The sequence below is a fragment of the Anomaloglossus baeobatrachus genome, chromosome 3 (genome assembly GCF_048569485.1).
Source record: "Anomaloglossus baeobatrachus isolate aAnoBae1 chromosome 3, aAnoBae1.hap1, whole genome shotgun sequence".
NCBI lineage: Eukaryota > Metazoa > Chordata > Amphibia > Anura > Aromobatidae > Anomaloglossus > Anomaloglossus baeobatrachus.
The window spans coordinates 10716877-10744147 of record NC_134355.1 but is presented as its reverse complement, the minus strand read 5'-3'; the positions used below and the strand labels follow the sequence as shown (position 1 = coordinate 10744147).

Sequence of the window (27271 nt, the reverse complement as noted above, 5' to 3'; positions counted from 1 at the left end):
ATTGGTCTTGAATGACGGGGTCCTCCTGTCTCTCGGAGGAGAGCGGCTTTTTCGCGGCTGGGGAGTGGAGTTGAAGCTGCGAAAGGGCCGGAAACGAGCGGTGGGGCGCCAATTCTGGAAGCGCTTGGGGCGCAATTGAGGGAGAGATGTACTATTTCCTCCCGTCGCATCGGAGATCAACTGGTCCAGCTTATCTCCGAAAAGACGTTCCCCTAGGAAGGGCAGGGAAGTCAGTGACTTCTTAGAGGCCGCATCCGCGTTCCAGGACCGGAGCCAGAGGGCTCGACGGATGGCCACATTGTTGCTGGCGGCCTGGGCCGCGCAATTGGCAGATGCCAGGGCTGCATTGAGCAGGTACTCACCCGCGAGGGAAATCTGCGAGGCGATGAGGACCAGGTCCGGATTGGCAGGAATGGCGCGGAGTCCGCAGCGTAGCGTGTCCGCCCAGGACATCAGTGCCTTCGCAACCCAAACCGAGGCAAAGGCCGGTGAGAGGGATGTGCCCGCTGCCTCGAAGGCGGAACGGGCCAACCTGTCAATAGTACGGTCCGTGGGGTCCTTGAGAGACGTACCGTTAGTGATAGGAAGGACTGTGTGAGAAGACAGGCGGGAGATTAGGGGGTCGACCACAGGGGAGCCTGCCCAATCCTTTCGAAGACCCTCAGGAAAGGGATAATGCAAATCAATAGACTTACCGCTGGTAAATACCTTGTCCGGCTGTTGCCTGTGGCTGCGCAGTAACTCAGCGAATTCTGGATGTCCGCTGAATGCGCTTTGGGCCCGCTTCATCCGCTTAAACGAAACCTGGGTGCTCTGGGAGGAGACGGGGTCCACCTGTACCTTTAGGGTCTGGTTTACTGCTTCTATCAGGGGTGCTGCATCGGAATCATCATCGGAGTGGTCAGAAGTCTCCCCGGAGGAATGATGGTCTGGACCTGGGGATGAAGGTGAAACCTGGGAAGAGGCTGAAGGCGAGACCTGGCGGGTCCGCTTCTGAGCAGCCGAGGAGGTCCCTGCGACGGGGCTCACCTGCTCCGGAGGCGATTGCGTCAGGTCTGCGGGAGTCTGGGCGAGCGACGGCAGCAGGCGCAGTGCTTGCGCGATGGTCCGAGAAGCCTCAGAGAGGGAATCTACGGACTGGGACAGGGATGCTAGCCAGTCAGGGGGGGGCGGGACGCAGGGCCCTGTAGCATCTGGCGCTGTGGCGTCTGCGGTATCAGAAGCGTCGGCCGAGGGGTCCTGCGGAGGCTACGAGTCTGAAGAACAGACGGAGCATAGTGGGGCGTCCTGGCCTTGGGTAAATTTGGTCTTGCAGGAGGAGCATGCAAAAAATAAGGCAAAGGGGGCCTGCTTGGGTCGGGTGGACTTAGCATTAGGCATGGTGAAAAAAGTAGTCTCCCTGGTAGCTGCTAGGAAGGAGACAGGAGAGGGTTAACTCGTCCCTAAACTCAGAGAACGCTACCTAGTGAGGGCTACTCCTTAGGAGCAGGGCTTACCCAGGTCCTGTGTGCTGCCCACCAGTCCAGAAGAGGGAGTCCAGGAGTGAGCTGGCCAGAAGAGTGAGAACACTGGCGCGCTGCAGCCTCAGGGGACCAGACACAGGCTAAAATGGCGAGGGGACGCTGGAGGAGGCTGGGGGAGGAGCGGGCGTTCAGGCGCGAAAAACGGAGGATCCCCAGCCCCCACCACAAGCCAGGAGGCTGAGCGGTGGGAGAAGACTGGGCCAGACGACCGGCGGCCAATAGCGCTGCAGCGGGGGCGTGGCTAGGACGCAGGAGCGACTAGGCCGAGACCGGGGCCTAAATTTTGGAGAGGGCCGGGGGAAAGGTGCAGGAGAGGTCGGTCCTACCTGTTCTCGGCGGCGCCGGCCCAGCGACGGATGCAGTGCAGGCAGGGCGCCCTGCCCCTGCCTGTGTACAGTGCTCTTGTCCAGGAAGACTGAGGACTCCGGGGGAGAGCGTGCTGAGGCAGGGAAGTGGACATCATGATGGGGGAAGCAGCCCCCCTGCAGGAGAAGGCAGCGTGAAAGGGCCCCATCGGATTACAAACGCTGCGGAGGTTCCATCACTGCTGTATGCCCCTGTACGCCCTTTGGGGTGATACCGCAGGGCGAATCAGGGGTGCCCACGACAACCTGCCCACACGCGAAACCCCGGGAGTGGTACCACGGGGATGGACGGGGGAGAGGGCCTGAAATCTCAAGCCCCTGCGACCCTGGGGAGTGGTACCCACAAGGCTGCGGAGGATGAGTGAAGAGAATACCTGCAGAGAAAAAGAAGACCGGTATGAGAGCGATGAGCGATGAGCGGCGCCGAAATAAAGGAAAAAAGTGCAAAAACACAAATGGCTGAGGGGGGCCGAGACCGCCCACATCAGCCTCCTACGACACTAAGCTAAAACTGATCTGAGCCCGCCTCTGGCTCGGTGTGTATACTGCTAGGGAGGAGCTAACTTTTTATGTTTACTTAGTGTCAGCCTCCTAGTGACAGCAGCATAACCCATGGTCCTGTGTCCCCCAATGAAACGATAGAGAAATGGACTTTTCAGAGCCCGTCAAATCTCTCTTCTGACCCATTTTGCCAAAGCAAAGGAAGTTGACTAATAATTAAGCACCCCTTATATAGGGTGTTGATGTCATTACACCACACCCCTCCTCATTACAGAGATGCACATCCCCTGATTTACTTAATTGGTAGTTGGCTCTCAGCCTATACAGCTTGGAGTAGGACATCATGTATAAAAAGTATCATGGGATCAAAATACTCATTTGCCTAATAATTCTGTACACAGTGTATAGAGCACCATTGATTCCACGGTGCTGCATGAGAAAAGAAGGGAATTTTGTTACTTACCGTAAATTCCTTTTCTTCTAGCTCCTATTGGGAGACCCAGACGATTGGGTGTATAGCACTGCCTCCGGAGGCCACACAAAGCAATTACACTAAAAAGTGTAAGGCCCCTCCCCTTCTGGCTATACACCCCCAGTGGGATCACTGGCTCACCAGTTTTAGTGCAAAAGCAAGAAGGAGGAAAGCCAATAACTGGTTTAAACAAATTCACTCCGAAGTAACGTCGGAGAACTGAAAACCGTTCAACATGAACAACATGTGTACCCGAAAAACAACCAAAAATCCCGAAGGACAACAGGGCGGGTGCTGGGTCTCCCAATAGGAGCTAGAAGAAAAGGAATTTACGGTAAGTAACAAAATTCCCTTCTTCTTCGGCGCTCCATTGGGAGACCCAGACGATTGGGACGTCCAAAAGCTGTCCCTGGGTGGGTAAAGAATACCTCATGTTAGAGCTGCAAGACAGCCCTCCCCTATAGGGAGGCAACTGCCGCCTGCAGGACTCTTCTACCTAGGCTGGCGTCCGCCGAAGCATAGGTATGCACCTGATAATGTTTGGTGAAAGTGTGCAGACTCGACCAGGTAGCTGCCTGGCACACCTGTTGAGCCGTAGCCTGGTGTCGTAATGCCCAGGACGCACCCACGGCTCTGGTAGAATGGGCCTTCAGCCCTGATGGAACCGGAAGCCCAGCAGAACGGTAGGCTTCAAGAATTGGTTCTTTGATCCATCGAGCCAGGGTGGCCTTAGAAGCCTGCGACCCTTTGCGCTTACCAGCGACAAGGACAAAGAGTGCATCCGAACGGCGCAAGGGCGCCGTGCGGGAAATGTAGATTCTGAGTGCTCTCACCAGATCCAACAAATGTAAATCCTTCTCATACCGATGAACTGCATGAGGACAAAACGAAGGCAAAGAGATATCCTGATTAAGATGAAAAGAGGATACCACCTTCGGGAGAAACTCCTGAATGGGGCGCAGCACTACCTTGTCCTGGTGGAAGACCAGGAAGGGAGCCTTGGATGATAGCGCTGCCAGCTCAGACACTCTCCGAAGAGATGTGATCGCTACCAGAAAAGCCACTTTCTGTGATAGTCTAGAAAGTGAAACCTCTCTCAGAGGCTCGAAGGGCGGCTTCTGGAGGGCAACTAGTACCCTGTTCAGATCCCATGGATCTAACGGCCGCTTGTACGGGGGTACGATATGGCAAACCCCCTGTAGGAACGTGCGCACCTTAGGAAGGCGTGCCAAACGCCTCTGAAAAAAGACGGATAGCGCCGAGACCTGACCTTTAAGGGAGCCGAGCGACAAACCTTTTTCTAACCCAGATTGCAGGAAAGAAAGAAAGGTAGGCAATGCAAATGGCCAGGGGGACACTCCCTGAGCAGAGCACCAGGATAAGAATATCCTCCACGTTCTGTGGTAGATCTTAGCGGACGTGGGCTTCCTAGCCTGTCTCATGGTGGCAACGACCCCTTGGGATAATCCTGAAGACGCTAGGATCCAGGACTCAATGGCCACACAGTCAGGTTCAGGGCCGCAGAATTCCGATGGAAAAACGGCCCTTGGGACAGTAAGTCTGGTCGGTCTGGTAGTGCCCACGGTTGGCCGACCGTGAGCTGCCACAGATCCGGATACCACGCCCTCCTCGGCCAGTCTGGGGCGACGCGTATGACGCGGCTGCAATCGGATCTGATCTTGCGTAGCACTCTGGGCAAGAGTGCCAGAGGTGGAAACACATAAGGGAGCCGGAACTGCGACCAATCTTGCACTAGGGCGTCTGCCGCCAGCGCTCTTTGATCGCGAGACCGTGCCATGAAGGTTGGGACCTTGTTGTTGTGCCGGGACGCCATGAGGTCGACGTCCGGCCTTCCCCATCGGCGACAGATTTCCTGAAACACGTCTGGGTGAAGGGACCATTCCCCTGCGTCCATGCCCTGGCGACTGAGGAAGTCTGCTTCCCAGTTTTCTACGCCGGGGATGTGAACTGCGGATATGGTGGAGGCCGTGGCCTCCACCCACATCAGAATCCGCCGGACTTCCTGGAAGGCTTGCCGACTGCGTGTCCCCCCTTGGTGGTTGATGTATGCCACCGCTGTGGAGTTGTCCGACTGAATTCGGATCTGCCTTCCTTCCAGCCACTGCTGGAAGGCTAGTAGGGCAAGATACACTGCTCTGATTTCCAGAACATTGATCTGAAGGGTGGACTCCTGCTGAGTCCACGTACCCTGAGCCCTGTGGTGGAGAAAAACTGCTCCCCACCCTGACAGACTCGCGTCTGTCGTGACCACCGCCCAAGACGGTGGTAGGAAGGATCTTCCCTGTGATAATGAGGTGGGAAGAAGCCACCACTGCAGAGAGTCCTTGGCCGTCTGGGAAAGGGAGACTTTCCTGTCCAGGGATTTTGACTTCCCGTCCCATTGGCGGAGAATGTCCCATTGAAGTGGGCGCAGATGAAACTGCGCAAACGGAACCGCCTCTATTGCCGCCACCATCTTCCCGAGGAAGTGCATGAGGCGTCTTAAGGAGTGCGACTGACTTTGAAGGAGAGCCTGCACCCCAGTCTGTAGAGACCGCTGCTTGTCCAGCGGAAGCTTCACTATCGCTGAGAGAGTATGAAACTCCATGCCAAGATACGTTAGTGATTGGGTCGGTGACAGATTTGACTTTGAGAAGTTGATGATCCACCCGAACGTCTGGAGAGTCTCCAGTGCAACCGTCAAGCTGAGTTGGCATGCCTCTTGAGAGGGTGCCTTGACCAGTAGATCGTCCAAGTAAGGGATCACAGAGTGTCCCAGAGAGTGCAAGACTGCTACCACTGCCGCCATGATCTTGGTGAACACCCGTGGGGCTGTCGCCAGACCAAATGGCAGAGCTACGAACTGAAGATGGTCGTCTCCTATCACGAAGCGTAGAAAGCGTTGGTGCTCTGTAGCAATCGGCACGTGGAGATAAGCATCCTTGATGTCTATTGATGCTAGGAAATCTCCTTGAGACATTGAGGCAATGACTGAGCGGAGGGATTCCATCCGGAACCGCCTGGCGTTCACATGCTTGTTGAGCAGTTTTAGGTCCAGAACAGGACGGAATGAGCCGTCCTTTTTTGGCACCACAAAGAGATTGGAGTAAAAACCTTGACCTCGTTCCTGATGAGGAACAGGGACCACCACTCCTTCTGCTCTTAGAGAATTCACCGCCTGCAGAAGGGCATCTGCTCGGTCGGGATGTGGGGAAGTTCTGAAGAACCGAGGCGGAGGACGAGAACTGAACTCTATCCTGTACCCGTGAGACAAAATGTCTGTTACCCACCGGTCTTTGACCTGTGGCAGCCAAATGTCGCAAAAGCGGGAGAGCCTGCCACCGACCGAGGATGCGGAGGGAGGCGGCCGAAAGTCATGAGGCAGCCGCCTTGGAAGCGGTACCTCCGGTTGCTTTCTTGGGGCGTGAGTGAGCACGCCAGGAATCAGAGCTCCTTTGCTCTTTCTGAGTCCCTTTGGACGAGGAGAATTGGGGCTTGCCCGAGCCTCGAAAGGACCGAAACTTTGACTGCCACTTCCTCTGTGGAGGTTTGCTTGATCTGGGCTGGGGTAAGGAGGAGTCCTTACCTTTGGACTGTTTAATGATTTCCGCCAATTGCTCACCAAACAGTCTGTCTCCAGATAATGGCAAGCTGGTTAAACATTTTTTAGAAGCAGAATCTGCTTTCCATTCCTTTAACCACAAGGCTCTGCGCAAAACTACAGAGTTGGCGGATGCCATTGAGGTACGGCTCGTAGAGTCCAGTACCGCATTGATAGCGTAGGTCGCAAACGCAGACATTTGCGTAGTTAGGGACGCCACTTGCGGCACTGCTGGACGTATGAGAGAGTCCACCTGTGCCAGACCAGCTGAAATAGCTTGGAGCGCCCACACGGCCGCGAATGCTGGAGCAAACGACGCGCCAATAGCTTCATAGACAGATTTCAACCAAAGGTCCATCTGTCTGTCATTGGCATCTTTAAGTGAAGCCCCATCCTCCACTGCAACTATGGATCTAGCTGCAAGCCTGGATATTGGAGGGTCCACTTTTGGACACTGGGTCCAGCGTTTGACCACGTCAGGGGGAAAAGGATAACGGGTATCCTTAAGGCGTTTAGAAAAACGCTTGTCCGGATAAGTATTGTGTTTCTGGATGGATTCTCTGAAGTCAGAGTGGTCCAGAAAAGTACTCAATTTACGCTTGGGATACAGGAAATGGAATTTCTCCTGCTGTGCAGCTGCCTCCTCTGCAGAAGGGGCTGGGGGAGAAATATCCAACAGCCTATTGATGGCCGCTATAAGGTCATTTACCATGGCGTCACCATCTGGCATATCCAAATTGAGTGCGGCGTCAGGACAAGACTCCTGATCACCCACCTCTGAGCCATCATATAGAGACCCTTCTCGCTGAGACCCTGATCCGCGTGATGACGTGGAGGGTCTCTCCCAGCGAGCTCGCTTAGGCGGACTGGGACTGTCATCGGAGTCAGAGCCCTCAGCCTGTGATGCCTGGGACCCCCTTGAATTACGGATTAATTCCAGCTGAGGGGGGCCGGGGAACATAGACACAGCGGTGTCCATGGTCTGAGCAACTGGCCTGGACTGCAAGGTCTCCAGGATTTTTGTCATAGTCACAGACATTTTATCAGCAAAGACTGCAAATTCTGTCCCCGTCACCGGGGTAGGGTTCACAGGCGTCTCTGCCTGGGCTACCACCACAATAGGCTCTGGCTGACGAAGTGCCACTGGGACTGAACATTGCACACAATGAGAGTCGTTGGAGCCTGCTGGTAGATTAGCCCCACATGCTGTACAAGCAGTGTATACAGCCCGTGCCTTGGCACCCTTGCGTTTTGCGGATGACATGCTGTTGTCTCCTCAAAGCAATATAGGGTGTACAGCCAAGAAGCGACCTTACACTGCAGTACACAAATATAACACTGTGGCACTAGTGGGGCCGCACGTATGTGCTGCTTACCGCCCGTTTAGCGCGGGTGTGTGGTCGCCAGAAACCCCTAGCCTGGGTCCCTCAGAGCCTGCGTCCGTTCTCCAGCCAGACTGCATGTGTATAATGGCTGCCGGCGTCCTGGGGAGCTGCAAGCCTGGGGGCGGGCCTAGGGCGTGCACAGAGAAAAAGCGCGAAGCCTGTGTCCTACTGTGCTCAGTGAGAGGGCTGGAGCATGTAAATCGTGCTCCAGCCCTCGGCGCTGCCGATTGAACAACGTCTCTCCCCTACCGTGATTGACAGGGTGGGGGGCGTTAACGAAGCGGAGCTAGGCCGCAGAAAAACCGGGGACTAAAGTTAGAAGCGCCGCCGCCGTAAAAGCGCGGTCGGCGCGTCCCCGGCGCACTACAAGTCGCAGCTGCGCCGCCGCTCCAGGGGCGGTCGGCGCGGCGATCCACACACATAAAGTCCCCCAGTAATCTGCGGGGACTATAAGCCCAGCGCACAGCGCTACAGTCCCCGGCGCACTAGCACACCCAGCAAGCCTGGGGTGTGCGTGGCCTGCCATACGGGGACACAGAGTACCTGAAAGTTGCAGGGCCTTGTCCCTGAACGGCACTCCCGCTCCACATCCAGCAGGTTCTATGGGTCTGTGGATGGAGCCCGGCCTCAGGGCTTGGTGGCCGGTAAGATCCCACTTCCTCAGAGCCCCTCAGGGGGATGGGGAAGGAAAACAGCATGTGGGCTCCAGCCTCCGTACCCGCAATGGGTACCTCAACCTTACAAACCACAAGTGGGGTAAGAAGGGAGCATGCTGGGGGCCCCATATGGGCCCTCTTTTCTTCCATCCGATATAGTCAGCAGCTACTGCTGACTAAACAGTGGAGCTATGCGTGGATGTCTGACCTCCTTCGCACAAAGCAGAAAACTGGTGAGCCAGTGATCCCACTGGGGGTGTATAGCCAGAAGGGGAGGGGCCTTACACTTTTTAGTGTAATTGCTTTGTGTGGCCTCCGGAGGCAGTGCTATACACCCAATCGTCTGGGTCTCCCAATGGAGCGCCGAAGAAATACAAAATACATATACAAGTTACAACAGACAAACTGGTAAAGAGGTTAGAGGGCCCTGGGGCTTACATTCTATAGGGTAATGGGAGGAGACTGAGGGGGAGGAGTGAGGCGGCAGCTCCGGCGGAGGTGAGGCAGCGGTTCTTGCATCACACACCCATACAAGCCTACAGGTGCGAGTGAAATATCGCACTGCACTCAGTTGTCATCCCGTGAGATATACGCACAGACAGGCAGCGTAGAAGAGGGAGAAAGTGCTCCCTCCCTCTTCTCTGTACCTATGATCCGATCGCTAGATGTTATCGAAACCCAATAATTCTACTTAATTGTAAACATGTAATTATTTTATATCATTAAAATGATGCATAAGAGATGTGAAGCCCCGCAGGTGTAGTGTCGGTGCATACCTTCAGGGACTCCACGTAGCTGGATCTGGTCACAGGTAGGAAATCTTCGGTTTTGATCGTGACGCCACTCTCAGTATTGCGGTCAGTGGGGACCGCCACTGCAGGTTAGGGGACGCCTGGGGCTGATGGTGTGTGCAGTTAGTTGGAATAGCCTCCTGAGAGTGAGGCAAGCCCCAGGGCCCTGTGTAGGTTTGTAGTACCACAAGGCGCAGAATAACTCCACACAGGCAGAATTGTCTTTCAAGGGCTTTACTCACATTTGATGGCAGGGTGAGTAGCCCGGGCGTAGCTGAGATGAACCAGATGGGAACCAGGTATCCTTCAGGCTGACTTTATGAGGGTGACTACTGACTCGCCTTCCTTAGCCCTTGGTGGTTTGGGGTGACCCCGACTTTGAGTCCCTATGGGGGTCGCCCAGGGAAGATGCTGCAGCCTCTCTCCCCCTTTTGTTTGCCGTTTGCTTGTTCCCCGGACCAGGCCACTCCAGCTTCTTGCCTCCTGTGACCTATGGGCCCTCACTGCGGTTACGTGGCTGCGGCTTTTGTGGTGTTGTGGTGTGGGCTTTGAGAGCCCCACACCGGCAGGTTTAGCAGAAGAAAGCTGGATCTATCTTCGCTTCGGGATCTGCCGCCCGGTTGGGCCTGGTGCTCTCTAGCAGTCTCCTTACTTCCCACTCCGTGCTTTCTCTCTAGCTGAAGCTGGCTTTCAGGTAGCACTCCTAGTTGACCGTTCTCCCCCGTCAGTAGCCACTGCGCGGGCGCTGTTAGACAGCATCAACCCCACAGGTCTGCTCCTCACTGAGCCCTCTGGAGTTCTCCTCTAACTGACTCACTGCTCCTCCTCTCCTGTTCTTGCCTACGCCACCTAGCAACCAGACTCTCTTACCACACCCCCTGAGAGGAGATGGAGGCTTTTGGCCCCCTCCACTATTCCAGTGAAGGTCAAGGCTTTTCCCCCTCCTGGGATCCCCAGGGGTCCTCTCATGGGTACATGTGTGAGACCTGATTACTATGCGCCTGTGTTCCACACCCCTGTCAGCCTTCTGGATTACCTGTATTGTACTGTCCCCAGCATGGGTGCAGTACTCAGTGGTGCCTGACCAGGTCAGGGGCGCCACATTCCCCCTTAGTTATCACCAGCACGTCCTCGGGCTGCAAGACAACATTTTAAAATGCATAAAACATTAACACATGTAAAACATTTTAAAAGCACCAGGTACCATACATCACCACCCTCCACCCACAAGTCCGTTAACCCACCCAAAACCCTCTCACGTTGGCCGCGGCTTCAGCCACTTCTGGCAGGATGTAGAGGCGGCTTACATGGGCTGGTGGTCTCAGGGTATACCTGGCCTGGTGGATCCGCGCCTTCAGCCTCTTCTGGCAGGATGCAGAGGCGGCCTCCACAGTTGGTGCTGACCAGGTACCCTCTTTGTGGTGGTGAGCCAGGCCCCATAAACAGGCATGCTCTCTGGTCGCAGGTGAGCCAAGGCCCTATATACGGACGGGCTCCTCCTGGTTGCAGACGAGCCAAGCCCCTAAACAGGCTGACTCTGGTGGCGGTGGTGCCCTCTGGTGTAACTATTTACACTGCGAGAGTTTGTGGCTATAGCCAGTTCATAGCCTTAAGGTTTATGGTTTTCTCACAATAGTTTTTGTGGGCACATGCTTAAACGTAAACGTTGCAAAACAAAACTTTTCAAAACTTCAACTGGTAACTTCTTTGTTTACTTTACTCCTCCCTACCAGGGCTTGAGCCTGTATGGCGGCGGCACCTGCTGCTTTCCTGCTCTTTATCATCGTCTGTGGTCGTTTCATCTGTAGGTTCCTTGTCTTTTCTTTCTTGATCTTCATCTGTGTCTCTATCCCTGTCTTTTCTTTCTTGATCTTCATCTGTGTCTTTATCTCTGTCTTTTCTTTCTTGTAGCATGGGGTGGCTGTAAGGTTTGCTGGAGCATAGTGCTACGTCAAGCGCGTACAGTCCTCTTTCGCCTTCATGCATAGTGAATTGTACTGAATCCCCCATCTTTAGGTTTCTGCCAGGGTGTCCTCTAGGCAGATGAGCGCTCACATCTCTTCGGTTGACAAATATCCCTTCTTTGATACCAGGGGCTACAATAAAGCCGTATCCGCTTTTCAAGTTGAAATCCTCCACTACTCCTCTGCAAAGGGGTCCTCTAACCTGGGCTCTGGACCTTCTCAGTAACCTTTTCTCCTGTAGGTCTCTGGCTGCAACTTCTCTCTGCTCTGGAGACTGTGGTGCAGGGGACAGCGTTGTTCTATTGCGACGCCTTGTCTTGCGGCCTGAACTCTGCGTGGTACAGCTTGCAAACTCCCAGGTGAGACTTTTAGGCAGATCTTCGTCAGCGGACGGTGTCAGGTCTTCCTCATCCCAACGGGAATAGGGCAACATCTCCGGCTCTGAGTATAGATCCACTGCTGGTGGCTCCGGAGTCAGCTCCTCAGCTTCCTGGCCTCCTCTCCCCCTTAGTTCTTCGCTGCACTCTGGTTGTGGCAGTGCTGGGGATGGGCTTTCTTCAGCAGGCCCAGGCGGGGGACTCTTTGACGCGGCTGCAGGGGTTGCCTGAATCTCCTTGGGGGTATGCGGAGGGAGCAGATACCGATCCACCATCTCTTGTGGGAACTGGGCCTCTAGGTCAGCCTTCAGCTTCCAGTATTCGGGGTCCTCTCCTATCAGGGTCTTCCTAGCAGGGACCTCTTTGGACTGGGGAGCGGTGTCTGCTCTGGCCTTGCAGGCCGGGGTAAATAATGAGGTAATCTCTTGGCGGGCCGCGCCTGGCATGGCGGCGGCCTGGTCTTGGCGGGCCGCGCCCTGGATGGCGGCGGCCTGGTCTTGGCGGGCCGCGCCCTGGATGGCGGCGGCCTGGTCTTGGCGGGCCGCGCCTGGCATGGCGGCGGCCTGGATTGGCGTTGCTGTCGCGATGGAACCGGTGCAGGCTGGGCTGGGCGTCGCTGCAGGGACCGAGTCTTGGTGGGCCGAGCAGGGCATCGCTGCGGCGGCCGGGGCTTGGCGGGCCGCGCCTGGCGTGGCTGCGGCCTGGTTCAGCACCTCACTTGCGGCGCGGACGAGCGTTGCTGCGGCGGTGGGGTCTCGGCGGGCCGGGCCTAGCAGGGCGGCGGCCTGGGTCAGCGTTACGCCTGCGACGCGGATGAGGGTCGCGGTGGCAGCCGGTTCTTTGCGGACCGGACTGGGCGTTGCTGCAGGGACCGGGTCTTGGTGGGCCGAGCAGGGCATCGCTGCGGCCGCTGGGGCTTGGAAGGCCGCACCTGGCGTGGCTGCGGCCTGCTTCAGCGTCGCCGCACCGGACGCCTCTTCGGGGACCGCGGGCGTGGCAGCAGGGGTCGGGGCACTTGCGCTGGCCGGGGCATCACTCGACTCACCCACCGGTGGCAGCATCGGGGTCTGCGTCATCGCCGTCCTGTCTGGCACCCGGCGCGCGGCTCTCCTTTCATAGGCCCGAACCGCGGCAGCCATCTCCAGCAGTTCCATTCGTTCTTCTCTAATCTGCTCCACGACCCGGTTCTCCAGTCGGTCGCAGAACTGGGCCAGCTCCCGATACCACAAGGCAGCGGAGCCCGGTTCTGGATTTCTGCGGTCAGACGCCATTTCTTCTGCGCCCTCTTCTGCACGACTCTCCAGCTGTGGACTCGCCGTTGCCTCTGATAGCAAGCTGTTCAGCTTCTGCTCTGCCTCTTTCAGCAGCTCCTCTCCCAGCAGCAGGCTTGTGGCTCTCTTTCCTTCCCGCCGTCTCTGGACGCTTCCACTCTCATAGCTGGCAAGGTCAGAACTCTGCAGGGGATCTCTGGGTAGCCACACCTCTTCGTGGGCGGTAACTTCTTCCAGCGCGGGCTGCTGTTGTTTTTCAGCGCGCTTTTCATGGTGGCAATATGGCGGCGCTTCCAATTTTTCAAGCGGACCGCCCAGGCACATGGTCACCTGTCTGAACAGGTCTAGTCCTTATCCTGTTCGTGACGCCAGATGTGAAGCCCCGCAGGTGTAGTGTCGGTGCATACCTTCAGGGACTCCACGTAGCTGGATCTGGTCACAGGTAGGAAATCTTCGGTTTTGATCGTGACGCCACTCTCAGTATTGCGGTCAGTGGGGACCGCCACTGCAGGTTAGGGGACGCCTGGGGCTGATGGTGTGTGCAGTTAGTTGGAATAGCCTCCTGAGAGTGAGGCAAGCCCCAGGGCCCTGTGTAGGTTTGTAGTACCACAAGGCGCAGAATAACTCCACACAGGCAGAATTGTCTTTCAAGGGCTTTACTCACATTTGATGGCAGGGTGAGTAGCCCGGGCGTAGCTGAGATGAACCAGATGGGAACCAGGTATCCTTCAGGCTGACTTTATGAGGGTGACTACTGACTCGCCTTCCTTAGCCCTTGGTGGTTTGGGGTGACCCCGACTTTGAGTCCCTATGGGGGTTGCCCAGGGAAGATGCTGCAGCCTCTCTCCCCCTTTTGTTTGCCGTTTGCTTGTTCCCCGGACCAGGCCACTCCAGCTTCTTGCCTCCTGTGACCTATGGGCCCTCACTGCGGTTACGTGGCTGCGGCTTTTGTGGTGTTGTGGTGTGGGCTTTGAGAGCCCCACACCGGCAGGTTTAGCAGAAGAAAGCTGGATCTATCTTCGCTTCGGGATCTGCCGCCCGGTTGGGCCTGGTGCTCTCTAGCAGTCTCCTTACTTCCCACTCCGTGCTTTCTCTCTAGCTGAAGCTGGCTTTCAGGTAGCACTCCTAGTTGACCGTTCTCCCCCGTCAGTAGCCACTGCGCGGGCGCTGTTAGACAGCATCAACCCCACAGGTCTGCTCCTCACTGAGCCCTCTGGAGTTCTCCTCTAACTGACTCACTGCTCCTCCTCTCCTGTTCTTGCCTACGCCACCTAGCAACCAGACTCTCTTACCACACCCCCTGAGAGGAGATGGAGGCTTTTGGCCCCCTCCACTATTCCAGTGAAGGTCAAGGCTTTTCCCCCTCCTGGGATCCCCAGGGGTCCTCTCATGGGTACATGTGTGAGACCTGATTACTATGCGCCTGTGTTCCACACCCCTGTCAGCCTTCTGGATTACCTGTATTGTACTGTCCCCAGCATGGGTGCAGTACTCAGTGGTGCCTGACCAGGTCAGGGGCGCCACAGAGATAACAGGCGTTTTTTTCTGCAGTGAGTGTAAGGCTATGTGCGCACGTTGCGTAATTACATGCAGTTACGCTGCGCTTTGTAGCACAGCGTAACTGCATGCGTCCTGCGTCCCCTGCATAATCTATGGAGATTGTGCAGGGGCCGTGCGCACGTGGCGTCTTAGAGCGCAGAACTTCGGCTGCTGCCCGAAGCGCGCGTTCTAAGAAGTGACATGTCACTTCTTCCGTGTGCTTTGCCGGCAGCCCCTGCTCTTTCTGTGGGAGGAGCTGCAGGCAGAGCGCATGGAATCGGCTTTTTTTTTTTTCACTACGGACATTTTCTGCAGCGATTTGAAGCGCAGGTGTGCTCTTCAGATCGCTGCAGAAATTTCTGCAGTGACTGTACGCAACATGCGCACATAGCCTTAAATGTACTTGAAGGCCTCCTTTCACCTCATTTCCAAAACTTTAAACACACATATTACTTTAGAAGCCGCTGTGGCACTCTGCTTATTAGGGATAAAGAACATTCCAGACTAATTCAGAAAACTGGTAACCCACATATTCTTATTAGTAAAACTGCTTATAGCAATTAACTGGAAACCTTCCACAACACCTCTTCTCAAACCCAGAGCAGAGGTGGCCTGCGACACACTGCATACATCAGAACTTACTTAGACTTCCATTCCATTTTATCGAAGCATGGAATTGACCTCCCCGCACCAACCGGTCCTTGCCCTTTCTTATCTGCTCTGATTTTACTTACAGTAAAATTGATTAGCTGGTATATATATATATCTATGAAAGAATGTGAATTTATGGCCGTACTTATAATGACTGTATGCATCAATAAAAAAAAAGAGTTGAAAAAAAAATCTATTTGGACATAAAAGTACAGTATAGCCTTTGCTTATGGGCAGAGAGGATGAGCACAGAGCATTGCAGAGAGCAGGTGTGACCACTAGGTGGCAGTGCTGCAAGGCAAATGTTACCCATGGAAGATTATTTTATCAGAGGAACAAGAAATCTAAAGACTTTTTAATTGTGAATTTTTGTAGACTTTTTTTCATATCTTTATATTCAAATTAATAAAACCACACATGTATATAGTAATAGACAATGAACATTAACGTGCAAGGTAGTTACCTATTTGTCCTCTTCATTTTGAAGGAGATGTAATCTTAAAGCGGTTGGCATATTTTCGCTATGCTATGTCAGTTTCCTTCTACTTTATAAACCTGATAGGATAATTGCCTCCTAATTTGCGCCCAAAAGAGGGAACTCCGTGTACACCACTGACAACAATGACTTGTGTTGATATTTTATAATCTCAGTGAAGAACTTCAATTTTGGAACGGTCTAAACCACCCGGCCCCGTCCTTACCTCGTGCATATTTTTCTCTGTTATCATTATGTTATTGTTACATCTTATGAAGAACAGGCAAAGTCCTGAGAATATTTCATCCATACTTCCTAAGAAGAGCCTCATCATTGTGCCTCCTTTTACGGTTCCTGGAATCGTACGGCCGCACTCTAAAAGTAAAATGGGAGATAAATATTTGGCATTGAAGGGCAAGCTTCTGGTTCTCAGTGGTGGCATATATATCCAATGAATGAAAAAAACGCACCCACAGACCTCAGCTTGTAGTTGAAGACAACATATTTATTAGGAATTTATACATTAGATATCCATGAGCAGATGAGAGGCCAACACTACCGTCTTTCCAGGACTGGTTACATCCTACACTCACTTGAAAGAAGGGAATTTTGTTTACTTACCGTAAATTCCTTTTCTTCTAGCTCCAATTGGGAGACCCAGACAATTGGGTGTATAGCTTCTGCCTCCGGAGGCCACACAAAGTATTACACTTTAAAAAGTGTAAAGCCCCTCCCCTTCTGCCTATACACCCCCCGTGAGTCACGGGCTCCTCAGTTTTGGTGCAAAAGCAAGAAGGAGGAAAAGAATTATAAACTGGTTTAAAGTAAATTCAATCCGAAGGAATATCGGAGAACTGAAACCATTCAACATGAACAACATGTGTACACAAAAAAACAGGGGCGGGCGCTGGGTCTCCCAATTGGAGCTAGAAGAAAAGGAATTTACGGTAAGTAAACAAAATTCCCTTCTTCTTTGTCGCTCCATTGGGAGACCCAGACAATTGGGACGTCCAAAAGCAGTCCCTGGGTGGGTAAAATAATACCTCGTAAGAGAGCCGTAAAACGGCCCCTTCCTACAGGTGGGCAACCGCCGCCTGAAGGACTCGTCTACCTAGGCTGGCATCCGCCGAAGCATAGGTATGCACCTGATAGTGTTTCATGAAAGTGTGCAGGCTCGACCAGGTAGCTGCCTGACACACCTGCTGAGCCGTAGCCTGGTGCCTCAAAGCCCAGGACGCGCCCACGGCTCTGGTAGAATGGGCCTTCAGCCCTGAGGGAACCGGAAGCCCAGCAGAACGGTAAGCTTCGAGAATTGGTTCCTTGATCCACCGAGCCAGGGTTGATTTGGAAGCCTGTGACCCTTTACGCTGGCCAGCGACAAGGACAAAGAGTGCATCCGAGCGGCGCAGGGGCGCCGTCCGAGAAATGTAGAGTCTGAGTGCTCTCACCAGATCTAACAAGTGCAAATCCTTTTCACATTGGTGAACCGGATGAGGACAAAAAGAAGGTAAGGAGATATCCTGATTGAGATGAAGGGGGGATACCACTTTAGGGAGAAATTCCGGAACCAGACGCAGAACCACCTTGTCCTGGTGAAACACCAGGAAAGGGGCTTTGCATGACAGCGCTGCTAGCTCAGACACTCTCCGAAGTGAAGTGACTGCTACTAGAAAAACCACCTTCTGCGAAAGGCGTGAGAGAGAGATATCCCTCATTGGCTCGAACGGTGGTTTCTGAAGAGCCATCAGCACCCTGTTCAGATCCCAGGGTTCTAACGGCCGCTTGTAAGGAGGAACGATGTGACAAACCCCCTGCAGGAACGTGCGTACCTGTGGAAGTCTGGCTAGGCGCTTCTGGAAAAACACAGAGAGCGCTGAGACTTGTCCCTTAAGGGAGCCGAGCGACAAACCCTTTTCCAGTCCAGATTGAAGGAAGGACAGAAAGGTGGGCAAGGCAAAAGGCCAGGGAGAAAAACCCTGAGCAGAGCACCACGACAGGAAAATTTTCCACGTCCTGTGGTAGATCTTGGCGGACGTTGGTTTCCTAGCCTGTCTCATAGTGGCAATGACGTCTTGAGATAACCCTGAAGACGCTAGGATCCAGGACTCAATGGCCACACAGTCAGGTTGAGGGCCGCAGAATTCAGATGGAAAAACGGCCCTTGAGATAGCAAGTCTGGTCGGTCTGGTAGTGCCCACGGTTGGCCGACCGTGAGATGCCACAGATCCGGGTACCACGACCGCCTCGGCCAGTCTGGAGCGACGAGGAAGACGCGGCGGCAGTCGGCCCTGATCTTGCGTAACACTCTGGGCAACAGTGCCAACGGAGGAAACACATAAGGGAGCTGAAACTGCGACCAATCCTGAACTAAGGCGTCTGCCGCCAGAGCTCTGGGATCTTGAGACCGTGCCATGAACGTCGGTACCTTGTTGTTGTGCCGGGACGCCATGAGGTCGACGTCCGGCATCCCCCAGCGGCAACAGATCTCCTGAAACACGTCCGGGTGAAGGGACCATTCCCCTGCGTCCATGCCCTGGCGACTGAGATAATCTGCTTCCCAGTTTTCCACGCCTGGGATGTGAACTGCAGAGATGGTGGAGGCCGTGGCTTCCACCCACATCAAAATCCGCCGGACTTCCTGGAAGGCTTGCCGACTGCGTGTGCCGCCTTGGTGGTTGATGTATGCCACCGCTGTGGAATTGTCCGACTGAATTCGGATCTGCTTGCCTTCCAGCCACTGCTGGAAAGCTTTCAGGGCAAGATACACTGCCCGTATTTCCAGAACATTGATCTGAAGCGAGGCCTCTTGCTGGGTCCACGTACCCTGAGCCCTGTGGTGGAGAAAAAAACGCTCCCCACCCTGACAGACTCGCGTCCGTCGTGACCACCTCCCAGGATGGGGGTAGGAAGGATTTCCCCTTCGATAATGAAGTGGGAAGAAGCCACCACCGAAGGGAAGCTTTGGTCGCCTGAGAGAGGGAGACGTTCCTGTCGAGGGACGTCGGCTTCCTGTCCCATTTGCGTAGGATGTCCCATTGAAGAGGACGCAGGTGAAACTGCGCGAAAGGGACTGCCTCCATTGCTGCCACCATCTTCCCCAGGAAGTGCATGAGGCGCCTCAAGGGGTGTGACTGGCCTTGAAGGAGAGATTGTACCCCTTTCTGTAGTGACCGCTGCTTGATCAGCGGAAGCTTCACTATCGCTGAGAGGGTATGAAACTCCATGCCAAGGTATGTCAGCGATTGGGCCGGTGTCAGATTTGACTTTGGAAAATTGATGATCCACCCGAAACTCTGGAGAGTCTCCAGGGTAGCGTCGAGGCTGTGTTGGCATGCCTCTTGAGAGGGTGCCTTGATCAACAGATCGTCCAAGTACGGGATCACCGAGTGACCCTGAGAGTGGAGGACCGCTACTACAGTAGCCATAACCTTGGTGAAAACCCGTGGGGCTGTTGCCAGGCCGAACGGCAGTGCCACGAACTGCAGGTGTTCGTTTTCTATGGCGAAGCGCAAGAAGCGCTGGTGCTCTGGAGCAATCGGTACGTGGAGATAAGCATCTTTGATATCGATCGATGCAAGGAAATCTCCTTGGGACATTGAGGCGATGACGGAGCGGAGGGATTCCATCCGGAACCGCCTGGTCTTTACGTGTTTGTTGAGAAGTTTCAGGTCCAGGACAGGACGGAAAGACCCGTCCTTCTTTGGGACCACAAACAAGTTGGAGTAAAAACCGTGGCCCTGTTGCTGAAGAGGAACAGGGACCACCACTCCTTCTGCCTTCAGAGTGCCCAGCGCCTGCAGAAGAGCCTCGGCTCGCTCGGGAGGCGGGGATGACCTGAAGAATCGAGTCGGGGGACGAGAGGTGAACTCTATCTTGTAACCGTGAGACACAGAATGTCTCTCACCCAACGGTCTTTTACCCGTGGCAGCCAGGTGTCGCAAAAGCGGGAGAGCCTGCCACCGACCGAGGATGCGGAGTCAGGAGGCCGAAAGTCATGAGGAAGCCGCTTTGGTAGCGGCACCTCCGGTGGTCTTTTTAGGACGTGACTTAGACCGCCATGCATCAGAGTTCCTTTGATCTTTCTGAGGCCTTTTGGACGAGGAGAATTGGGACCTGCCCGCGCCCCGAAAGGACCGAAACCTCGACTGCCCCCTCCTCTGTTGGGGTATGTTCGGTTTGGGCTGGGGTAAGGATGTATCCTTTCCCTTGGATTGTTTGATGATTTCATCCAAACGCTCGCCAAACAATCGGTCGCCAGAAATTGGCAAACTGGTTAAGCGCTTTTTGGAAGCAGAATCTGCCTTCCATTCCCGTAGCCACAAGGCCCTGCGTAGTACCACCGAATTGGCGGCTGCAACCGCCGTACGGCTCGCAGAGTCCAGGACAGCATTAATAGCGTAAGACGCAAATGCCGACGTCTGAGTGGTTATGGACGCCACCTGTGGCGCGGACGTGCGTGTGGCTGCGTCAATTTGCGCTTGACCTGCTGAGATAGCTTGTAGCGCCCATACGGCTGCGAATGCTGGGGCAAAAGAAGCGCCGATAGCTTCATAGATGGATTTCAACCAGAGCTCCATCTGCCTGTCAGTGGCATCTTTGAGTGAAGCCCCATCTTCCACTGCAAGTATGGATCTAGCTGCCAGTCTGGAGATTGGAGGATCCACTTTGGGACACTGAGCCCAACTTTTGACCACGTCAGGGGGAAAGGGATAACGTGTATCCTTAAGGCGCTTAGAAAAACGCTTATCTGGACAAGCATGGTGATTCTGGACTGCCTCTCTGAAATCAGAGTGGTCCAGAAACATACTCGGTGTACGCTTGGGAAACCTGAAACGGAATTTCTCCTGCTGAGAAGCCGACTCCTCCGCCGGAGGAGCTGAGGGAGAAATATCCAGCATTTGATTGATGGACGCAATAAGATCGTTCACTATGGCGTCCCCGTCAGGAGTATCAAGATTGAGAGCGGCCTCAGGATCAGAATCCTGATCAACTGTCTCCGCTTCATCAACCAGAGGTTCCCCCCTCTGAGACCCTGCACAATATGATGATGTCGAGGGAAATTCTAAGCGAGCTCGCTTAGTCGGTCTGGGGCTGGGGTCTGTGTCAGAACCCTCAGCCTGGGACCCATGAGATACCCCGAAAGGACATTGTTGGTCCAACTGAGGTGGGCCAGGGAACAAAGATTCAACAGAGTCCCTGTGCTGAGATACCGGCCTGGACTGCAAGGCTTCTAGTATCTTAGCCATAGTCTCAGAGAGTTTTGCAAACTCCGTCCCCGTCACCTGGACAGTGTCAGCAGGTGGCTCCCCCTGGGCCCCTCTTAGCAGAGGCTCTGGCTGAGTAAGTGCCACAGGGGCCGAACAGTGCACACAATGAGGGTCAGTGGAACCTGCCGGTAGCGGGGTCGTACATGCGGCGCAGGCAGCATAATAAGCCTGTGTTTTGGCACCCCTGCCTTTCGTGGGCGCCATGCTATTATCTTCCCTGAGCAACACAATAGGGTATATAGCCAGAAATCAACTGTGCACCATACAGTGTAAAATATATATACCATAAACATATAATGTTACACTACTGCACAATGGGGCTAGCACCACAGGTGCTGCTTACCACCCGCTTAAAGCGGTTGTGAGGCTACCAGAGTCCCTGCCTGGGTCTCCCAGACTTTGTCCCCCTCTGCAGCGTCCGAGGAGCTGACAGGAATGGCTGCCGGCGTCCTGAGGAGAGGAGGGAGCCGTGGGCGTGACCCAGAAAGTGCGGGAACTGGTGCCCGCACTGTGCACAGTGAGGGGGGTGGAGTATGCAAAGCATGCTCCAGCCCTCAGTGCTGCTCGTTCTGTGCAGCGTCCCGCCCTTCCCCTGCCTGTCAGGGCTGGGGGTGGGAGGAAAAGAAACTAGGCCGCAAAAAGCCGGGGACTCTAGTAATAAACGCGGCCGCCGTAAAAGCGCGGCCGGCGTGGAAGTCCCCGGCGCACTACAAGTCCCAGCCGCGCCGCGGTGTTTCCATGGCAGCGGCGGTCAGTGCGGCAGTCCCTATACATAAACACACTCAGCAACGCTGAGTGTGTAATGGCACATATTAACCCGGTCAGCGCCGCGGTCCCCGGTGCACTAGCACACCCAGCAAAGCTGGAGTGTTGCTGTGCGCTGTCCCCACAGGGATACAGAGTACCTCCAAGTAGCAGGGCCATGTCCCTGAACGATACCCGGCTCCTATCCAGCAGGCTCCACAGGAGTTGTGGATGAAGCACGGTCTCAGTGCCTGGAGACCGATAGGATCCCACTTCACCCAGAGCCCTAAGGGGGATGGGGAAGGAAAACAGCATGTGGGCTCCAGCCTCCGTACCCGCAATGGATACCTCAACCTTAACCACACCGCCGACAAGAGTGGGGTGAGAAGGGAGCATGCTGGGGGCCCTATATGGGCCCACTTTTCTTCCATCCGATATAGTCAGCAGCTGCTGCTGACCAATCTGTGGAGCTGTGCGTGCATGTCTGCCTCCTTCGCACAAAGCAAAAAACTGAGGAGCCCGTGGGAGCACGGGGGGTGTATAGGCAGAAGGGGAGGGGCTTTACACTTTTTAGTGTAATACTTTGTGTGGCCTCCGGAGGCATAGCCTATACACCCAATTGTCTGGGTCTCCCAATGGAGCGACAAAGAAAAGTATTCATTCCCTGTGAATTTTTTCACATTTGCGCAGTCTATGAATTTGTTGTAAGAAATAGAATTGCCTCCATCAGATCCTCCTTCGCAGATGACCTCGAATCTGGCCTAATAATTTTAAGGCTGGAGAACAACCTTTCTACAGTAACTTGGGTTGGAGCAAAGCCGTAACCACATGGGCGACATCTCTAACAATTTCCGGATATAAAGGAATTGCCTCATGCACAGTCAGTTTTGATGAACGGTTAAATTTTTCTATTATTTGGGAGCAAGTGAAAATTTTACTGAAATCTGGTCAATCTGCTGCTATAGGAGATGGCGTGAAGTCTTTTTCCTTGCGGCAACGCTTTGCCTGCTCCATGTCATCCAAATATTTGTCAAAGTTAAACTCTTCATCTGATGAGGGAGTGAAGATACGGCAGCAGTAGCACTGTCAGGACCCAAGTCCTCTTGCACCTGGTAGTCCTGTAGCCGCTCATCCTAACTGCTACCTCACTCAAAGCTTCTTTTCCTTTAGCAAGCTGTTGATCATCAAGCAGTATGTGATGACTTGGGTCCACATAAACAGCTGCCAGAAGAATTTTATTTTCCAATAGCTGTGTCTCTCTCCGTTTCATTGAAGCAGAAATGCCATTTGTGATTAAACCTCCTCTTTGGGACAGGTAAAAATAGCAAGTTCTTCTACTCTCTTATGAAAATACCAGGAGTTAAATCCTCAGCTTGTAATTTTTTAGTCACGGTAAATGGGTGATTAAGCAATTCCTTCAATTCAGCCACCTGTGTCCATTGACCTTCATTTAGGGTTACCTGAGTGTTTTCCATATCTATAAGAAACTGTTTTAGTTCAAGCAATCGCCTCAGTCATTAAATAAGTGCTGGCCCACCGAGTGGCTTGATCGACAATTGCCCCTTTCCCAGCACGTCTCTTCAAAATGGAATCAATTTTAGGGGTTCTGGCGGCAATAACCAATTTTCTTACTTTTCCAATCAGATTTCCAGCATGTCCCTCTTGCAGACTCTTATTGCCAGCTGCAGCGTGTGCACAACACAGCGCATGTGATGAATGTGAAAGTGTTTTGAAGCAGTTCAACAAGATCATGTAATCCTAAAGTATCATTTTGCTGCTCTTCAGTGGTAATATCTGTTTGTTTCCTCAGTTACATGAACAGCGCTGTGGCTCCATAATCAAACATATTGAATCCTAAAATTTTTCTTCTAGCTGTTGTTCATTACTCTCATTCATCAGTTTAATTGTAGTTATGATGTTTGAAGCATTGTCCGTTCCAATAGCAAGAACCTGTTCTTTTTTGAGTTCGTAATCTCGCAGAACGTTATCTATGAGCTAAAAAAAACCTTTCAGGTGTTGCAGTTTATTAAAAAGCAGATCTGCTTTTGCAGCTGAAAAATGATCCTCAAAAAAACGCAGCAAAAACACTGTGTGAATGTAACCTTAGATCACGAATAGAACAGCCATTTATAGGACATTTCATAACTTTCCCAAATTCCTATGAAAAAATATTCAGCACATTCTGCATTGATCTACTGTACCCAATCTATATATATAATTGCCTTATTCTGTCTGTCTGTCTTGCTCCAAAATTCTGTCGTTTACCGTGACAAGCGTCTCATTGGCCGCTCGCCTCGGCTCCGCCCCTCCGCACGGATTGGCCGCTCGCCCAGGCTCCACCCCCCACACGGATTGGCCTCTCGCCCCGGCCCCTTGCACGCATTGGCAACTCGGCCACGCCCCACCACCCTCACGCATTGCACGCTCGCTCTGGCCCCGCCCCCCGCACGAATTCCACAAACCGACACGGAGCCTTGACTCCCAGGTGAGTGCTGTACCCCCGGGAGCCCACACCAGCGTACGCCGGCAACCCAGCCGACACATACCCTCGCATTGCTGGGGTTGCCGGCGTACACTGGTGTGGGCTCCCGTGCGTGCGGGGGGGGGGGTACGCTGGTAGCCATGGTACACTTCGGGTAATATTGTGTAGCATGGTTACCAGAGTATGCCGGCTCCCTGCCCATTCAGATCATTGGTCTCCCGCTGTCACACGCTGATGCGTGCTGCACAGCAGGAGACCAACAAGTGACCCAGCACTGTCTCTTTGAATACTTACCTGATGTGTACCATGCTTACTAGCATACCCCGACTCCCGGCACACGTACGCTGATAACAATGATACACATCAGGTAACTATGGAAACCGCTTTGCATAGTTGCTCCATCGGCCACGCCCCCCCGCTCGGCCACACCCCCACTCGACCACGCCCCCCGCTCGGCCCTCTGCCCCGCTCGACCACGCCCCACACACGCTGCCTTCCCCTTGGCCACGCCCTCCACTCTGCCCTCGGCCACGCCCCCCACACGCTGCCCCTCGGCCACGCCCCCACACGCTCGGCCACGCCCCACATGCTCAGCCACGCCTCCCCGCTCGGCCACGTCTGCCCCGCTCGGCCACGCCCCCGACACACATTGGGCACCTATACACCTCCCCCCAGGACTACTCCACCTATCAGACACCTCTCCTCCAGGACTACTCCTCCTATTATACTCCCCTTCCCCAGGACTACTTCTCCTATTATCCTCCTCTCTCCCCAAGGACTACTCCTCCTATTATACTCCTCTCTCTCTCCAGGACTACTCCTCCTATTATATTCCTCACCTCCAGGACTACTTCTCCTATTATCCTCCTTTCACTCCAGGACTACTCCTCCTATTATACTCCCCTTCCCCAGGACTACTTCTCCTATTATCCTCCTCTCTCCCCAAGGACTACTCCTCCTATTATACTCCTCTCCCTCCAGGACTACTTCTCCTATTATCCTCCTTTCACTCCAGGACTACTCCTCCTATTATACTCCTCTACCCCCAGGACTACTCCTCCTATTATACTCCCCTTCCCCAGGACTACTTCTCCTATTATCCTCCTCTCTCCCCAAGGACTACTCCTCCTATTATACTCCTCTCTCTCCAGGACTACTCCTCCTATTATACTCCTCACCTCCAGGACTACTTCTCCTATTATCCTCCTTTCACTCCAGGACTACTCCTCTACCCCCAGGACTACGCCTCCTATTATCCTCCTCTCCCCCCAGGACTACTCCTCCTATTATACTCCTCACCTCCAGGACTACTCCTATTATACTCCTCACCTCCAGGACTACTCCTATTATACTCCTCACCTCCAGGACTACTCCTCCTATAATACTCCTCTCCCCCAGGACTCCTCCTCCTATTATCCTCCTCTCCCCCCAGGACTCCTCCTCTTATTATCCTCCTCTCCCCCCAGGACTACTCCACATATTATCCTCCTCTTCCCCCAGGACAACTCCTCCTATTATCCTGCTCTCCCCCCAGGACTACTCCTCCTATTATCCTCCTCTCCCCCCAGGACTACTCCTCCTATTATCCTCCTTTCTCCCTAGGACTACTCCTCCTATTATCCTCCTCTCCTCCCAGGACTACTCCCCCTATTATACTCCTCACCTCCAGGACTACTCCTCCTATTATCCTCCTCTCCCCCCAGGACTATTCCTACTATTATACTCATCTCCCTCCAGGACTACTCCTCCAATACACACACACACACTGCACAAAACATACCTCCCCCCAAAACACACACACACACACCCACACAAACCGTGCAACACATACAGCACCACACACAAACACAATGCTGCAGACACACAGCGCTCTACAAACAACGCAACACACAAACAACACCGCTCTCACACCCCCCCACACCCAGACAACACCCAGAACATTTACAGCGCACTACACAAATACTTGGCAACTACAGACAATATATATATATATATATATATATATATATATATATATATATATATATAACAAAAATCATACAGTAACTACACAATAAATTCTAGAATACCCGATGCGTTAGAATCGGGCCACCTTCTAGTTTATTATATATTTTAGGAGTCGGTCCATTTTATACCGACTCCGACTCCACCAAAATTAACATCGACTTCGACTCCACAGCCCTGCTTGCAGCGTTGGGGTCCTGGGTTCAAATCCCACCAAGGACAACATCTGCAAGGAGTTTGTATGTTCTCCCTGTGTTACCGTGGATTTCCTCTCGGTTCTCCTGTTTCCTCCCACACTCCAAACACTGATAGGGAATGTAGATTGTGAGCCCCAATGCTCCAGAGATGGTGAGGTCAACAATAGAGTTGAGCGCGGTTCGTGGTTCGTGGTTCTCCAGTTCGCGGCTCGAGTGATTTTGGGGCATGTTCTAGATCGAACTAGAACTCGAGCTTTTTGCAAAAGCTCGATAGTTCTAGAAACGTTCGAGAACGGTTCTAGCAGCCAAAAAACAGCTAAATCCTAGCTTGGTTTCTGCTGTAATAGTGTAAGTCACTCTGTGAATCAAACTATTATCACATTTCAGTGTATAGTGTGCGTGAACAGCGCCTTCAGATCACTGCTGTTTCTATAATGGCGATCGCCATTTTTTTTTTTTTTTTCTTGTCTTCCTTCCCTAAGCGCGCGCGTCTTGTGGGGCGGGCCAGCATGTCAGCCAATCACAGACACACACACACCTAAGTGGACTTTGAGCCAGAGAAGCAACGGCATGTGTGATAGGATCTGCATGTCACATGTCCCTGCATTATAAAACCGGACATTTTCTTCACGGACGCCATTATCTGCCTTCTGCGTCTTTGGTGTCAGACATCAGTGTCGCAGCTCCGTCCTCCTGAGTCCTATAGCCGATACAGCTGTATGCGCTGCATACACAGCGTTAGACAGCTTAGGGAGAGCACATTCTAGCAGTCCTTTTAAGGGCTCAAAGCGGCAGGGTCAGAGAGCCATAAGTGACAGGTCCTGCAAACAGCAACAGCGTCTGTGTAGCCCAGGTCAGGGATTTCCTCCCTGCATTTCACCATTAGGAGGGAATAGAAAGGCAGGCTTCCATTCCTCTACCCAGAGCACCACAATCCTGCCACTGTACCCTCTTGTCCTCTGCACACTCCAACTCATTCTAAGTAAGCCATTATACTAGCAAACAT

At 53.5% G+C, this 27271-nt stretch overlaps 1 protein-coding gene across 1 annotated transcript in view; it reads right to left on the bottom strand.

Annotated features, from left to right (window-relative positions):
• Nucleotides 1-27271, bottom strand: part of DNAH8 (dynein axonemal heavy chain 8) — a 593387-nt gene that overhangs the window by 512175 nt on the left and 53941 nt on the right. The window contains exon 5 of the mRNA XM_075338922.1: nt 15798-15946. Within this exon, the coding sequence (XP_075195037.1) occupies nt 15798-15946 (149 nt within the window). The remainder of the gene's footprint in view (nt 1-15797; nt 15947-27271) is intronic.